This window comes from Mus caroli, chromosome 14 (assembly GCF_900094665.2).
Source record: "Mus caroli chromosome 14, CAROLI_EIJ_v1.1, whole genome shotgun sequence".
Lineage (NCBI taxonomy): Eukaryota > Metazoa > Chordata > Mammalia > Rodentia > Muridae > Mus > Mus caroli.
In genome coordinates this window covers 23682584-23700318 of record NC_034583.1, presented here as the reverse complement: position 1 = coordinate 23700318, position 17735 = coordinate 23682584, and the positions used below count along the sequence as shown (strand labels likewise).

The following is a 17735-nucleotide window of genomic DNA, read 5'->3' as shown; positions in this document are numbered from 1 at the left end:
CCACATAATTGCCTGCTATCAGAAGAGGATACTGGGTCTTGTGGAATTAGTTATTAGCTGCCATGTAAGTGCTGGAAATCAAACCTGGGTCCTCTGGAAGAGCGTCTCTGGCCCCACCTTCTGCAAGTGTTAAAGGCCATCAACAAATGCTGAATTGCCAGGTTGAAGGGAAATGAAACTAAAATGTAACCAATGCCTATGTATTGAGTTACTTTACATATTACCTCATTAATCCTGTGCACAGAGCATCCTGAAGCTGGGCAGTCAAGTAACTTACAAGGCCACACAGTCAGCAGTGGCGTTAGGATATGAGTTCAGATCTGGACCCATTTCCTAGCACAGTACTTGTATCAATCCTCTCTGGAATGCTAGGCCATGTTTAAAGACGGTCACAGGCACAATGGGAACCAGGAAGGATCTTAAGAGTGCAGGCTGAAGAGGTTTTGAAAACAAGAATGGCCTGTCTCTGAGCCTCAGTTCTTCTGTCCACAAACTCAGGGTCAGCTAGAATACTGGAAAGGAACACTGTACTTTGTAGCGTGTCTGTTGAGATCAGAAGTTATCAGACATCTCACCCGGGCCTACCCCTCCTTCCAGCAGCTCTTGCTGCTTCTGTCTTCCTTCCGAGACTGCCCAGTAGAGGCTACATTACAAAGGGCTAGTCTGAATTTACCTTCCCTTTTCCTTCAGCGCTGGGGATGGAACTCAGGCCTTTGTATATGCTGGACAAGGCACTTCCTTTCAAACTGTTCTGGTCAGCCAGGTTCAGGAGCGATGCAGGTCCTGCAGGCTCCATGTTGTGTGAGCATGTCCAGCAGAGAGCATGTCTGCAGGCATTGAGGGACTGGGCTACTACCTGGCAGATCCCATGTGATTAATGTCCTCTCTCATCACAGTGGCATCAGAAGCCTTTGAAGATGACAACTGCAGCAACTTGGTGTCTGAAGATGACTCGGAAACCCAGTCTGTGTCCAGCTTTAGTTCGGGACCGACAAGTCCGTCTGAAATACCTGACCAGTTCCCTGCAGTGGCAAGGCCCGGCAGCCTGGATCTGCCCAGCCCTGTGTCCCTGTCAGAATTTGGGATGATGTTCCCAATACTGGGTCCTCGAAGTGAATGCAGTGGGGCCTCCTCCCCTGAATGTGAGGTCGAACGAGGTAGGTTGCAGCTCAACTTGTGCACTGTCTATGCCCTTCTACGGTCCTGGCCAACTTCAACCAAGCAGAACTCAGGTCCCATGTCTCCCCTAAGCACAGTCCTCTCGGCAAGTTCCTGTTGGAGAGGTTCACTTCCTAGCTGTAAAATGAGAATGGTACATCTCATCTCTAAGAACCGATTAGTGAGTGCGCGTCGTGTGCCACCCAGTGCTGGAGAACCTCTGAGATGTATGCTGGGCAGCAGGAATGGCAGAGGGCTCAGGTGGCTGATGCTGGTGCCTATGGAACTCTTGAAACTGACCGCCCCCATTTGGCAATCTTTGTATCTCTGCAGGAGACAGAGCAGAAGGGGCCGAGAATAAAATGAGTGACAAAGCCAACAACAACCGTGTTCTCAGCAGCACCAACGGCGGCAGTGGCAGGAGCAGGAGCCAAAGCAGCACGTCCCTTGAGGGCCAGGCCTTGGAAACCCGGATGAAGCAGCTCTCCCTACAGTGCTCAAAAGGAAGAGATGGAATTATGGCTGACATAAAAATGGTGCAGATTGGCTGATCCACCCAAGGGCTATGGCCTATGTGCAGATCATATTTATACATGAAATTCAAGAACATTGTGCCAATAATCATTTAACATAAGAAGCCAAATAGTATGCATTTACTCTAAACTGCACTAACCAAGTTTCAGTGACCTTGAGGGCTAAACATTTTCCCTCTGGTAAGAGCTCTTGGGCTGGTGTGCTTTTCGGAGCAGAGCCATTGCAGGTAAACCGTGACCAGGGAGGGTCACGGTCTTTGCAGAGCATTCCCTGTAGTGGCAGCGTGGAAGCAATAACTAGTTTCTGAGAAAGAACCTGCAGGGCCAGGAGGAGAGCTGGACACTTAGCCAGACTGGGGTCAGCAGCCTTCATCTCTATCCCCACTTCCCCTTCTTCTTGGGGAAACAGATGTTCTCTCCATTACATCACAGGGCACACACACACACACACACACAAACTCAAGTGTTCAGAACACACTGCTGCAACAACAGTGCTGGAACACAGTTCCTCATCACCACCGCTGGTGCTCGCTCAGAGGGCTTTCAGAAGCCTGTCTTCTGGGAAACCTGTTGAACCATTTCCTAGGAAAGCTACCATGAACTGCACTTTTTAGGGTTGGGGACGGTGAATGCCAATGTGGGGACGTAGATATCATAGAGGGGATCTGTGGCTGGGGGCAGTTTGTAGCCTGAGCTTAGCCTGCCAGCCAAGGGGCTTTATTCTAAGAGAAGTGCATGTGAGGAATGGTTGCCATTGCTCTGATCTAGATTGACAAGGAGTTCATTTCTCTGTAGACTGTAATTCCTACAATACCTGAGATTATTTAAGGTTTATGCTGCACCTAGTATTCCTTAGAGGAAGCTGTCCTTAAAGCTAGGAGGGAATGGGCATGGTTGGTAAATAGAAGCAATGGATCTGTTATGCTAATAGTAGTGTCTAGACATAGTGCTTATGGTTATGCATATTTAGAGCACTGTATTTTATTTGTCCTGTTTTATTAATCTACCATTTCTGAAAGAAAAGAAAAAAGAAAACAACTCCCCATTTACAACTGTTAATTTTAGCCATGTGTGTATAGCTCTTCATACACTAGTGGTTTCTTTTTTATTGATGGACACAGTATCCTTATTACAAGGTTATTTTGTACTTGTTTTATTACCTTGAGTGTAATAAAAGCTGAGAAGACTTTGTGACTTCCGATGAGAAAGTCCACTGTTGTCTGTCTTCTCCTCTTGCCTTGTTAAGAAAGATCATGGGTGCTGGGGGCATCTGTTCTCCTTTTCAGGTAAGGTGATGATGGAGCCTGGAAATTTTAGCTCACATACCAAGGTCTGGATTAGAATTCCCACTTTTGCTGTTACAAAGGTGAGCACTGAGAAGAGACAGGCAGGCAGTTCCAGGTGACAGTCCCGAGAAGAGAAGCTTTTAGTTTCACTGGCCAGCATAGTCTTAGGGGCAGGGGGAACATACTGTTATATGGTCTCATCTACTCAGTCTGACTTAATTTGTGGCACTAAGGTACTTTTTCTAATGGAAATCTGAGAGTAGCTGTCCTCAGACAAACCAGAAGAGGGTATCAGATTCCATTACAGATGGCTGTGAGCCACCATGTGGTTGCTGGGAATTGAACTTAGGACCTTTGGAAGAACAGCCAGTGTTCTTAACCATTGACCATCTCTTCAGCCCCCAGTACTGGACTTTATCATGTATATGCTACATACTGAAATGTGCTGTGGGATTAAGTGCCGAGTGATCATAAGTGCTTTGCCTGTTAAATTCCATCTCAGAGTTGGTGGGAGTCCCTTTCAATTGCTCTGTTCTGACAGTGAGGCACTGCTCATTTCCCCTTCCTGTCAACATTTCTGAGGTAAAGTTGTGTAGTCTATTTCTGGCAGAGACTAGAAAACAGAATATTCTCGTGTTGGGAAGTTTAGTGCTATATCCCTTCTGTGGGCACAGGCATTTCACAGCATACCTTCCTGCTTTGGTTCCTCTCACCCTGTCTCCCACAGCAGGAAGGTCAGAAACCTTCGACCCTGCCTCATGGTCACTTCCTTGCCTGTCTCCCTTCACGCTTCCAGATTAGAGCAGTGCCACTCTTGTCATCTCAGCCTCCTCTGCCATGTTGGGGACTCACTCTCACACCTGTCCTCCTCCGTGTCTCTCAAGTTACCATTTCTGAAATTTAGCCAATTTCAGTTTTTGGCCCTCCAGCTCATGTTTGATTTTTTTTGAGGTGACCACAATAACTGAACCATGTACTGCTAATTCTAGAATAGTGATAATTTCCTTTACCTTGTGTGTGGGGTGAGGGTGGGGGGTAAGAGGAGTTTCTTCTTTAAGTCTGAGCATCTATGTGTATATTGAAATTAGATCCCTGAACCACCTTCCTCTCTCTAGCTATTTCTCATTTTAAAATCTGTTCCACAATGGTGCTTCTGATTCAATAGAGTCATATTCCTACTACCGATTCCAGCCTGCTGTCCCCACATAGAAAGCAGGTGGGCCACTAAATCAGGGCGGCCCCGGGTTAAAGCTTTTGAACCTAAAGCAAGACCGTTCAGGCTTGTTTCCCCTGTTGTAAAAAGCAGTAATAAAGCCAATGAGAAGATTAAAAAGAATATGCAAGGTGAATAAGTTCATAGTAAAAATAGCTCCTAGCTATTTCTCTGTTCTGTGTTTATGGCATTCAGATGACAGGTCTTGAAAGTGTGTGTTGAGCCTTACCTATATCAAGAGTCAACACTTTAAATATAGGTCTTCTCTGCTGGGTTTTTGTTTGTTTGTGGTGTGTATGTGTGCTGGGGATTGAACTCAGGGCTAAGCCAAGTGCTGTGCCATTGAGTGGCCTCACAGCTTTCTATTATGTTTTTGAGGGCAGAAATTAACTCATATTTAGTAAGTTCATGTGGCTAATTTTAGCCAAGTGAAATCTCATTGGTTTTATTCTTGAAGCAAGTATTTCTATGCATGTCTGTCTTCTTCTACAGGGACATAAAATCAAGTTCTGGACATTAAACTACATACAGTTTCCATAAGTATAAATATTTTATTTCAATCAAAGGCAGTAGAAATAGATTTGATAATTATAAAGTCGAGACAATGACAGATCCCATCCTATTTTCCAGAACTTGAAAATCTTGAGCATCAATCTGCAGTGATGATTTTATGTAAACACTAATTCCTGACCACTCACTTTTTATGAATGCTGTATAACTCAGTCACCATATACTAAATTCTCAAGGACTCCCCAAGTCCCCATGATGAAAGCACTGACTACAGAGCAATTAAAACCCCTACCGTTAAACCTCAGCATTTCCAGTCTGATTGCTACATTCACCAACCTGCTAAGAACTAAGAACGGCAACAGTAAATATACTTCAGTTCTCTCTACAATGGACAATGCATCTAACACTGACAACCTTCATTCTTAAGCCTGAGCATCTCCATGCTAAGCTAAACAGCGTTTTTTTTAAAGCTTAACATCTACGCAACAATAAACATTTAAAGACACAATGAAAAATTCAAATTAGTTGCAGTGACCTAATTCATTTGGTAATTAGTTGCTTTAGATGTATGGTGGGGTCAACATAAATGGGCTAAACGTACGTGCTCTGTAAAAACAGGAAACATAAGTATTTCAAGATCCTAAAATAGGCTGCTCTTGCACTCAGTAGACCTGTGGTCCTCATTGTCCTCCTCATGTCCTATTAGCAAAAGCATCTCCCAGTGATGGCTGAATCTAGCCTGTAATTTACAGAGCCAGCCACTGAGTACATGCCTGCTCTGTATGCACAAAACCATGTAAACAGTATTTCAGGTGATTAAGGTAATTCTCGCTATCTAAAATCCTTACCAAACACCACAACAAGCACCAGACTCCGTAACATGCTTTTGATTTAATTCCATTCTGATGGTTCACCATCGTGATTTGTCTCCTTGTCTGAAGAGCTGTAGACTGGGAAATATGGAATCCAGTAATAGCTGAGAGTTCTCGGTCATTGGAGTTGTGTTGTCTTGATGGGGACAGTACTATTAAAGTCCAAGAAAAAAGGTCCTTCTTGTTTAGGCAAAAAAGTACTGGGGATGATATTAAAGATCCCAGCAGGTATGTTTTCCAGTTCTAAGTAGCAAAATCCACACCTATATTCAGGGAAAATGAGAATAAGGTTTGTAGACTATCATGCCCCACAAAGTGTAAACTGAACACAAATGCCAACGTTACCTATAGTCACCACTAGATTTCCTCTGAAAGCCATGAGGACCAGGATCTCCCATTATGGAAACTGCTACAACCTCAAATCCAACACTGTATTGCCTAGTGTTAAAATCAAACAGCATTCCTGTATTAGTAAGCAGTTTCAAATACACCTTATATAAAACATTTCTATGCATATATATATGCTCCAATTTTACCAAAAGAAAACAGTACTCTGAAATTATGTATACCATTTTCACTCATGATTTCTACCTAGTTTTGAAATTGAATCCATAAAGACAAATAATGCATTAAGCTTACCTTAAAACATACTTTTTGTTTCATTGCTTTTGAGACAGGTCTCATTAATTAGCCCTGACTGTCCTGGAACTCACTACATAGACCAAGCTGGCCTCAAACTCACAAAGAGCTGCCTGCTTCTGCCACCTGAGTGCTGGAATTAAAGGCATTGTACCATCACTCCAGGCTAAACTTATCATTTCACATGCATTTCTAAATGAAATATTATCACTGTAATTGACAGAAAAGCCTACACAACAGAAGCAAGCCAGGAATAGAATCTAAGTTCATGTAATAGTATATGGCCCATATGGCATTCCAAGAACCGCTCACTCATAGAAAAACATGTTGATCTGCGTTTCATACCAGATATCCATTTGTACTATATCTAATCTGTAACCTAGAACTGAGTTTTAGCCCTGATGTGAGATGGGTCAAATCACTATTATATGTGTGTGGATGCTGAATTCCATACCACTTACTGACGACTGGCCTCTACCTGTAGTGCCATCACTATCCACACATCGGATCTAACATATCCTCATTAACTTAAAACTAAGGATGATTCGGAGTCAGTGAGGATACAGCTTAGGATAAAGCTCAGTGGCAGGGTGAATGCCTAACATTCATGGGGCGCACACTCGCACAACACACACACACACACACACACACGGCTACTCATACAAACCTTGGTCCTCTCAGCTCAATCAGTAACGGTCCAGTCTTATCTATATGGAATTGGTAGATGGGGTTATTTTTGTGAGTCTCCTGAAAATTTCCGCATCCTCCAGCACTTTGACCACTCCACTTTCCATTTATCTGTAAAGTAGAGTTTCTGTATTAGTAAATTTCACACTCTGATTTCTCCACTCTGGTTTGTCACAGCCAGTCAAGTCTTCACCCACCCGAGCTGCTTTACTGTACCCCACCTCTCAAGTATAAAATCTCTCTCCCTGCCAGAAATTCTCTCGGGAATCTTCTGCACATCTGTTTTACCCACACTGCAAGCTATTTTCAAATTCTCTCGGAGTTCATCTCCGTGGACTGCTAACAAGCAAAAATACAGCTAATTCTCTCTCTAGAATTACATGTTTCTATTTCCACAGAAACAATCCTGCTCACTGTACTCACAACACAGATCTTGTATTCGGACCAAAATAAACAGTAGTTTCCCTTGTATTTCTGTAAAACTCCTAAGACAGTTTACTTAATAATGAGAAATGAAAGGAAGTAAATTTCTAAAGGCTACAAACAGATTGCAATCCACAGAATTCCTTACCCGTTTGGATAAGGTATATGGTGAAGGGATCTTCGAAAAAGTAAAGCTGCAGGCTGAATACACCTAGATTTAAACAAAGGAAACAGGCCCACTGAAGATTATCCTGAGAAACGTCATAGCACACTGATCTATTCCACTATTCCACACCTCAAATACTAGTTGGGATCAAGTCACACTGAAGTACCCAGGAACCAGGGGTTTGTCTTGACTGTCACAGTGTATGACTCAGGACAATTGGCTTCTCTGACTGAAGAGCCAAGAAATATTAAACAGTTCCTAATGTCTTTTATCATTAAAAATCCATCCAAATTGAATTCCTTATATGTGACAATCCTATGTACAAGAAAATTGCAAGTGACCTTCCCAGCAATGTGACAGCAGTGTAATAAAAACAGTTAAAATTGTTTTTGTTTGAGGGGGTTTAAGGTGAGGTTTCAAGCTAGCATTTAACTTGAGATTCTCTTGCCTCTGGGATTATAGGTGTGTGCTGCCTCCACCATCATGCCCTATTGAAAATTGTCATTTAATTGCATTTATTAATCTACATCTCAGGAATAAACCATTATGAAGAAAATATGTTCATTCAAAATGTTACTCAAAGTAAAATACAATTTTTTTTTTTGGATTTTCCAGGCAGTTTCTCTGTGTAGTCCTGGCTGTCCTGGAACTTGTTCTATAGATCTGACCTCAAACTCAGAGATCCACCTGCCTCTACCTCCAAATTCTGGGATTAAAAGTGTTTGCCAGGACTACCCAGCACAACTCACTTTTTTTTCCCAGAAAGCATAATTACTTAATTGATAAAAATATAAAAGTAGAAAATGATTTTCAGAAATAGATTTTTTCCCCTAGCACTCCAGAAGTTGAGGTCAGAGTATATGAATTCAAGACAGCCTGGGCTAGAAAGCTAGGCTAAAATGCATAGCAAGAGTCTGTCTCAGAGAAAACACTTCGTGATCCCACATTGAAAGCAGAGCCTGTCATAAACTCTGTCTCACTGTATTTTGCACTACATGGTTCACGGTTGACGACTCTTACCCGGACTGTGTAATGAATCGTATTCTGTTTCTCATACTGAGAAACCACTAGGGTGAAGGTGTGAGTCCCGGGCGTGGTCAGCTTTATCTTAGTTAAGTAATGAGGGCTGTTAATTCGAATCCCATCAATGTATGGAGGTGGGTCAGCTGCACAGACATCATGTTTACAGAAAAGATTTTCAAAGTCAGGATTAGCTTTGTCTTTTAAGATACAAAAAAGCATATAAACACATCTATTAACATTACCCACCCCTAATGTAGAACTAAATAAACCTTAGCCATGTTAAACTAGCTTCTTAAAGTCCCCCTTTAATGTCTCATCTTATTTTCCTTTCGCCAATCAGTGATTTGGTAGGGATTTTTCTCTGACTTTTATAAAGGGTTGTTTGTTAACAGTGATTTGTTTGTCTGCACACCCAGCGTGGAAGTCAGAGGGTCACTTGAGTCATTTCTCCCCCTCCACCATATGGGTCGCAGGGACTGAATGCAGGCTCTCAGGCTTGGCAGAAGACAACCTTTATCTACTGAGCCATCTCACCAGCCCATGGGCTAAGTTTTCAATTTGTGTCTCCTGTTTATTCTTTCATTAATGGAGAGCAAAACTACCTAGTGTGATGAAAATAAAACTGTACCCTAGAAGTATCCTGAAAAAATTTCACAGAAAAGAGGGGGGCACTGTTCAATTAAGAAAACATAAGAAAAAAAACCCTTTTAAGTTTTAAAAGTAAAAGTAGTAGTAAATGTATTTCAAAGTATAAAACCATGTAAAATTTTCATGCTAGGAAAATATTTGTGTGGTTTTGTTTTTTTTTTTTAGTTACATAATGATCAACATTTGAAAATAGCTAGTTTGACTTGGTATTGCCCACTGGACTTCATGTGTCATGCCAACTGCAGAACTGAGAGAGACTGACTGGTGAGGCTCAGTGCCTGTGCTGACCAGTGTAATGGTGAAGAATGCATCTTTTCCTCTATGACTTATCCTCTCCAGCCCTACCTTCCTGACCTTTTCTCAACAATCAAGGTCAACAATGATTACACAATGCTAAGTCCAACTGCATCTTCTCTGACCTCTTGGACAGCAGGAGATAGAGGTGTGCTCTTTTCCTCTTGGAGTATCTCCTCTGCTAAGATTCTATCAAGCCTCACTGTACCATCAATTGCTTCATCACATCCTGACTGAGTTTTCTAGTAACAGTACCAACTCCTCTGCTCAGCTACAGATGCACGTCCCGGGCATCCAGCTCTAGCTGTGGCTTTTCTCAGAAGGATTTACAGAGTCCAGGCTTCAGATGCTACCTCCTCCTGTGCCTGACTCATCGAGCTGGACCTCAAGCCCCCACCTCAAATCAACTGCCCACTTGGCACCCTTACCCGGAAGTCTTATTGCCTCAAATTTAACAAGCCAAAAATTAACTTCCGAGTTTACTCTGTAACGAAATCTTAAGATATGACCAATGCTTACCCATCTTAATAACTACTACAGCTTGCTTTTACTTAAAAAATAAAACAAAATACCCAGAATCAGCCTACATCAGCTCAGGAACTCCTTATACAATCCTACTGAAATTCAAATCTGTCCTCTTGGTCTTACTCTACAACTACCCAATACCCAAGGTCAAGCCACCAGCATTTCTCAAATAAAACTGCCTCATTTGGGGCTGTAATAAATGCTTAGAAGAAACCCAATGCTCTTAAAAAGACAAATCAGACCATGTCATTTTACCTCTGTTCCCTTTTTGATGCTTTATAAACCTTGGCACATTTTAGAAATTAAGTTCTGATGATTATGTACAAAAATATGTAAGTCTAAATTTTAAGAGTTTCAAAATTAAAACATTTTACATATACACCAACCTAAATACCCAGTATGCTTTGCTGGGTTTTGTTAGTCTACCAGCATAATTATAATTGATTTCTGCATGCCATCGACATAAGCCTTTCCTCTCCAGCTCAGTGTCCGAGAATGCTGCAGCATGTGCTCAGCAGAGCTTACCTGGGTAGTAAACCTTCTTGCCATCAGTCTTGTACACAACCATTGTGATAAACTCACGGTTATTTGCAAAGTCATCCTAAAATCACAGAGAATCCACAGTGGTTAGGAAAATGGACTCAAGATGTTCTCTATTCTAAGTGTTTAGAAAACTAATTTTCAAGAGCACCTCAGCTATTTAGTTCTATAGAAGCCATATTTTTTCTGAATAAATGACTACTATGTAAATGATTAAGATTATAATTAGCCTTTCTACAATCAAAACTAATGACCTACTTTTCAAATCCCTTCCAGAATATAGTAATTTAATAAGTTTTAAAGAATGTATCAACCTTCATGTTCTCATTGAAAAGCAAGCTCCTCCTTTAGGGAATCTGAATAAGACTTCAATATCTAATTATAAAATAAGGAAATTTACCCTGGGACCAAATAAAGTCCTCTCCAATCCACTGGACCAGTAAAAAATAAAAATAAAACAAAATATAAAATATAAAAAAAATAAAAAAAATAAAATCTACCTAATGACACTCATTTACTTGAGAAAACATTTTCAGAGCGCTTATATAAATGGAAATGAATAGTGATAAAATTATGGACCTAACAGTTAGTTATATTTGAAAGAATTTCTGAATTGTGGGTGTGTCATTAGAAGGATATCTGTACCTTGTCTGTTATGTGTCTACTAAGCAAAACCCAAACTGCAGCACCCCCTTGTGGACACTGCACCTCCAATTTGTACTGGGGGTTGTTGGCCAGGCTATAAGCATCTTTCACAGGTCCTTGTTTAGCATCCCAAGTACTAAAAATAAACAAAAAGACATCAATGATTAAATTTCTCATGCAGATAAACATTTTTAAAAATAAATATTTTTGATTTTTTTTTAATTTTAGAAGTATGAATGTTTGGCCTACATGTCTGTTTGCTTGGTGCCTACAGAGTTCAGAAGAGGGCATCAGATCCCCGAGAATTATCTGCAGATGGCTGCGAGTCACTTTGTGGGTGCTGGGAACTGAACCTGGGTTCTCTGCAGGAACAAGAACTTTCAACTGTTCAGCCATCTCTCCTGTTCATGGCTAACCTTTTAAATACTACTTTAGATAGTGATGTGTTTCAAATGCAATTAAGCTATCAGGGTTGTTTATTTATTATTTATTATTATTGATTGATTGATTAAGATAGGGTTTCTCTGTGTAGCCCTGGCTGTTCTAAAACTCACTCTGTAGACCAAACTGACCCTGAACCCAGAAATTTGCCTGCCTCTGCCTCCCAAGAGCTGGGATTAAAGGTGTGCACATAACAGCTATCAGGATTTCTGTTTTATCCTTTAAAACGTTTTTGGTGTAATAAAGTAGTAAAAAAAAAAAAATGGCTACTGGCAATGACAAAGAAGGGTTGATGATCCTCCTGATTTGATCACTATTTGAAATTTTTGATGTGGGGAATAGGCACTGGAAAGGCAGCTTGTTGTTAAGAGCATGTACTGCTGCTGCAGATAACCACAGTTCAGTTCCCAGCACCCACCCTGGGCAGCTTACAACTGTCTATAACTCCAGCTCCAGAGCACCCAACCCCCTCTTCTAGTCTCCCAGACACATGTACTCATGGACAAAGCCCCATTCCTATCTCCACATAATTTAAAATTTTTTTTAAATCTTTCAAACGTAGAGAACATTATAAAGCATAGTCTAAAATGTATAAAAACTTACCTGTGAATGCAAGTTGATTCTTTAAAAAGAGCTGGATTCCAACTCAAATAAACTACATCATAATACTGGCAAAGATCATCCCAGGAAATCCAAAATATTCCTAAAAATTAAATGTCTTTGTTAATCTAAAAGAAATTAGCAATAAACAAATTAAGCAAGCTGGAAGAAGTTCAATGGTTAAGAGCACCTGGCTACTCTTCAAAGGGCCCAGATTCTCTCCCAGCACCCACATGATGACTAGCAATGTTTTCTAATTCAAGTTTTAGGGATCCACCTCTAAGGGCACCAAGAACACACACAGTGCAAGATATGCATGTAGGCAAACACCTATATACGTCAAATAAAATAAAAATAAAAGAGACTGTTAAGACTGTCTAAGTACACCTCATCTTGGAAACAGGTTATTTAGAAATGACACTGAAGGCAGGTGAAGCTACAGAGTTAGCTCAGTGGTTAAAGACACTTGCTGCTCCTGTGGAGGGCATGGATTTGGTTTCCGGAACCCACACTGTGTCTAGTTCCAGGGGATCTGGCGCTCTCTTTTGACTTCTGCAGGCACTGTACATATGTGGCGCACATACATAGACGCAGGCAAAACACAAAAATAAATAGACAGACTGGGGAGTTGGCTCAGTCCATAGGGTGCTTCCTGAACAAGCATGATGACCTGAGCTCCATCTCCAGCACTCACATAGAAGCTGGGTTACCAGTGTATGCTGGGGAGGCAAAGACAGGTGGAGCCTGGGGTCTTGCTGGCCAGACAATTTAACCAGTCAGTGAGCTCCTTGTTGAGTGGAAAGGAAGATGCCTATTGTTGAATCGTGGCCTCCATGTGCATATGCACATATACACTTGTACACCCCTCACACTCCTAAAATGGCAGTAAATTACAGACACACTTACCATTATCTATTTTCTGAGCTGTTCGGGGATCAAAGTTTAAATACTTTTGCAATTCTGGGGTCCAGTTTTTCACATCATTCTCACTGTACCTTCCTTTCCAGCGTAAATGGCTCCAAGGGTTTTTTAACTGAATAAATCTCAGCCCCTGTATTAAGAGACAACAAAACAAAATGATTAACAACAAAGAGATTTACCACATACTTATATACTCTTATATATAGTTATAATACTCTTAGACTGAACTTTAATTACTTAACACTTAATAAAAGGGGAACATGAAAGAGTAGAAAATTCTGCTAAACTTTTCAGAGGCATATCTCAGGCATCAGAAACATCAAGAGCATATGGCTGCAGATACTTACTGGTAAACAGAAAAACAGCAATTTAACCCAGAATAGAGGAAGAAATTAAAGAGAATTTTAGAAAGCTTGGCATATGCTGCAACATCCCAGTTCTAGCTATTCCCAGCAAAGGAGAAAGCCTTAGATAGGTAAGAAATGCTGTAAGGCTGTGTGGACTGAAAAGCAAAGCTTGAACCACAGATGAGCCTGAGAGTAAAGTAAGGAACACTCCCTCCAGGAAAAGACATAGAAATGACTCAAAGGAGTAGGGAAAACTGAAATGAAGATTGCAGATTGTGCAAGAATGTTACACGCACGCAGGCATGCACACACGCACAAATAGGAATGTATTAATATAAGAAAATCCTAAGTGGAAAATGTCACAAATGAGATTGTAGCTTTAATACTATATACAAAATAAAGTATTGTAGGCCTAGTAACATAAAAGAAATTTAAAGTTGGCAGGACACGGTGGCATGTGCCTTTTAATCTTAGCACTTGAAAGGCAGAGGCAGACAGCTCTCCAAGTTCCAGGCCAACTAGAGCAACACAGTAACACATCCTGCTAAAAAGAAGAAGAAAGGAGGAGGAAGAAGATGAGGACAAGGAAAAGGAGGGAGGGAGGGAGGGAGGAAGGGAGGGAGGGAGGAAGGAAGGAAGGAAGGAAGGAAGGAAGATGTCAGATTTGAGAAAAAAGTCAGATTTGAGTAAATGTTTCAAAGATTAAATACATCAGAAACGAAACCACACAGTAAAGGAAGAACCCAGGAAAGGTTCAGACTCAGACACAGAGAACCCTAGTTAAAGCTTCAATTTTGTGGGCAAAGATCAACGTTGACAGCACAACGTTCACATACAAATTTAAAATGGGGCACTCCACAGGCTATAAAATCTGCTCCAGCTGGGTAACAATGCTACAATCTGCAACTTGAAAGTAACTATTAATGAAATATATTACTGGGCCACAGTTTATTTTGTTTACATATACTCCAGTAAAGAATGTCTTTACAGAATCACAGTTAGGAAATCAATACTATGCAACTCATGGCGGATAATTTGTCACTAGAAAGTCTGTTGTTTCTCTATCTGTACAAAGTTAAGTCACATGCAGTGTGAAGATGCTATCTTACTCTCTTCACACTGCACTGACACCTCAAGGAGACTAACAAGAAAAGGAGCTCAGGACTGTATAGTGACCACTAACTGCAGCACTCCTGTGTGTAGAAAACTCCAGTCTAAAGCAAAGCGCACCTTTCAGCTTTCCTGCTTTACATCATTTATACTTTAAGGAATCAATTTTGTTGCTATGTTTAAGGAAATACACAATTTTATATAGCACATATGGGGCTGGAATCCTGCCTAATTGAAGACCAAATCTATGACCTCATGCCTGCTAGTCCAGTGGAATCATAAAGTTTAACAGTTGTGGCAGGCTCATACTGCCTCCCATTCCTATACAATCATGTGTCACAACAGCACTTGGCCAGAGATGGACCTTATGTACCACAGTGAACACACAGTTATAGTTTCTGAAAATTCCTGCTGTTTAGTGACATCACAGCCATCCTAATGTCAGAGTGCATTACACATTTATAACTAAATAAACCAGATGGCTTGTTTGATTAGAACTGAACTCAACACAATCACTGGCCAAAATACTATGAATAACAGTTATTACTGTTAAGTATTATGTATTTGTTGTTTGAAAGGTCTTATTACATATCCCAAAGAAACTATGTAGCCTAGGCTGGCCTTTAATTTGCTTCCTATCCTGTCTCTTGAGTTCTAGAATTTTATCTTTTATTCACCTCTTTTTTAATGTATGGTTTTCTTTTATTGTGAGGTTTGTAAAAACAAACCCATTGTACTGTCAACTGTCAAGAGTATAGTATAGCACATGTAATCATGTACAGTGAACAATACCTAATAATGACAAATATTTATGGCACAATTTATATACTCCCTGTATTTAGGGGGGGTTGTTAATATTTTAGAATATACTTCTACTGAGGAAAAAAAAAAAGCCAGACATGGTGGCACATACCTGTAATCCCAGTACTTGGGAGTTGGGAGGCTGGGCAGATGGGTTATGAGTTCAAGGCCAGCCTGGGATACATGGCAAAACCCTGTCTCAAAAAAAAAAGCCTTAACTGTAAAACTGTATGCCTTAAGCTAACAACAGCTTCACATATCTTGTGTTTCCTGTTGCGCCATTTTCTCTTGTGTTTGATTTAATCTTGTATTTCTTCCTGAAGGCCCTAGGAGCAAGACAGACAGACAGACACAATATTGCCTAGCTGTGTAGTAGACCATATCATCTAGGCTTCTGTATATACACTATTATGTCTGCATAACAACAAAATCACAAATTTCTTGGATTATATCCTGGGATTAAATGACCTATTTCTGTATGCCAACTTAATTAACACCAAGTTTAATTAACAAATAATGAGTACTGTTTTAGCTGAATGACCAAGTCTCTCTGTTCAATTAAGGGCATTTAATAACACTTGTGTCTTCTAGTACAGAGAGCTCATCAGCTGTTCATTCAAAAATGACAATAACCTGAAAAGTAATGAGGTCACCTATTCTAAGACCTTAGCTGCAGCACATACTGAGAAAGGGTCTAAAGGCCTGTCAGTGTGCAAAGACGTTGCAGAAGAGAGACCATGTGCACACAGATCCATGGCATCTCTTATTTCTAGCCATCTTTCTCCTTTTCCTTTCACAGGTACTTATCTTCTATACCTCTCTACAATGACTAACCTTGAGAGCGGTGTATTCATCTCAATGGTGGTGACTTCTATGGAAAGGAAGAAAGTATGGTGGCATCCCTGTTCTGCTGTCACTATCTCTACTGTCACTGAATTTCATTTTCCTAATTTTACCTCCTAATTTCTAATGGTAGAGTCTGGGCTGTTTACACTCCTAGGATGGCTCTAAAGTCTGACCATCATTGCGATACTATAACATCTTATCAATCAAGAAAACAAATAAGAGAAAATTATAAGGCGTAACCTTGAACTCTCTAATATCCAAAACTGCATAGGCATGAGTGGGAACCAGGCCCCACTTCTCCCCTTCAGCTTCAGTCATCACTCCCGTCGATGCGGTGATGAGGACATGTCCTTTGTGAAATCTGCAGAAGCCCCAACATGAGGAATTAAAGAAATGCATTTGAAACCTCAGATCACACTATCTTTCCTGTACTCTCCACTGGCATACATGAAAACTTCAAATTTAAAACCTTTTTAAAAACTGGCTATCCTAACATGAATTATTTCCTTTTTTTTCCCCCCAGAATAACTTAATTCTCAAGCAAAAATCTATCAGTGAAGAAAAACAAATGCTGTATTTTCAGCTTACAATAAGGATGAAAATATGAAATAACAAATTTACTTTTCCAAAAGAGATCTGGCTTACCAAATCACAGGGTTTCCTACCTTTGATTGTGTTTGTTATGATTTGGAAAATTCCCTGTACCTCCATATAAATTACCCACTTACAGCTTAAACTCTCAAGACTTTCTTTCTTTTCCCATCTTCCCTCAAACTTGAGAAGTACTAGTAGGAGCATATAGTTTTTCCACACTCTGTATTCCATATTCAATTCCTTTGGATTTTCTAAAATCTGGATTAACTGTAGCCACTATTGACGATAACTAAGGCTGGTGGCAGCACACACAGTGGAGTCTGTGTAACTGACAATGAGTGCTCCTGCTGGAGCACGGTGTGCAGAGGTGACCCCAACACTCAGAATGCTGAGGCAGGAAGATCACAAGGGGAGTTCCACCTGCACCACGTTGTTTTGTCAAAACACAAAAGGTGACAGCTTTGCAATCTCTCTTCTAAATAAAGCATGATGCCTTTAGACAGCCTTGCTTACTTCAAAAGGAAGACAGAAGGGAGAGGGGGAGGAAATGAAACAAAAGGAGAAAGGGCAGGAAATACAATTACCTTTGATAAAGCATTCTGAATGAGTTATCCTTACTGAACGTCTGGCTATCTGAATGCATGGCAATCCTTTCTGGTATCCACCCAGTCAGTGCATGCAGATCAATATTCTGAAACATAAACACATTTCAGTTAATAAAATCCTCGGGAGAGCTATTAAAGCTCATTTGATTTGGCATAATGCTCTTGATAGGTATAAATCTGAAGAGGAAGTTAAGTTGCTTTTCTGCTCTTTTTTAAAGATCAGGGGAGAGACTGTGGGGGGTGGGGGATGAAGGAGTGATAGGGATGTAAATGAATAAATAAGTTAATGAGAAAAAAAATCAGTATGA

General features: G+C 40.6%; 2 protein-coding genes across 2 annotated transcripts in view; one reads left to right on the top strand and one right to left on the bottom strand.

The window, feature by feature from the left end:
- Sh3bp5 (SH3 domain binding protein 5) overlaps positions 1-4079 on the top strand; it is a 62979-nt gene extending 58900 nt beyond the window's left edge. The window contains exons 8-9 of the mRNA XM_021182302.2: positions 897-1157; positions 1492-4079. Coding sequence (XP_021037961.1) covers positions 897-1157; positions 1492-1709 — 479 coding nt within the window. The 3' untranslated portion in view covers positions 1710-4079. The remainder of the gene's footprint in view (positions 1-896; positions 1158-1491) is intronic.
- Positions 4080-4721: 642 nt separating this feature from the next.
- The window catches only part of Capn7 (calpain 7), a 34101-nt gene continuing 21087 nt past the window's right edge, over positions 4722-17735 (bottom strand). Inside the window, exons 11-21 of the mRNA XM_021182003.1 lie at positions 17407-17513; positions 16469-16589; positions 13110-13254; positions 12207-12306; positions 11163-11298; positions 10503-10578; positions 8508-8653; positions 7470-7532; positions 6879-7009; positions 5918-6010; positions 4722-5835 (exon numbers count right to left, since the gene is read on the bottom strand). Of these exons, the coding sequence (XP_021037662.1) occupies positions 5691-5835; positions 5918-6010; positions 6879-7009; positions 7470-7532; positions 8508-8653; positions 10503-10578; positions 11163-11298; positions 12207-12306; positions 13110-13254; positions 16469-16589; positions 17407-17513 (1263 nt within the window). The 3' untranslated portion in view covers positions 4722-5690. The remainder of the gene's footprint in view (positions 5836-5917; positions 6011-6878; positions 7010-7469; positions 7533-8507; positions 8654-10502; positions 10579-11162; positions 11299-12206; positions 12307-13109; positions 13255-16468; positions 16590-17406; positions 17514-17735) is intronic.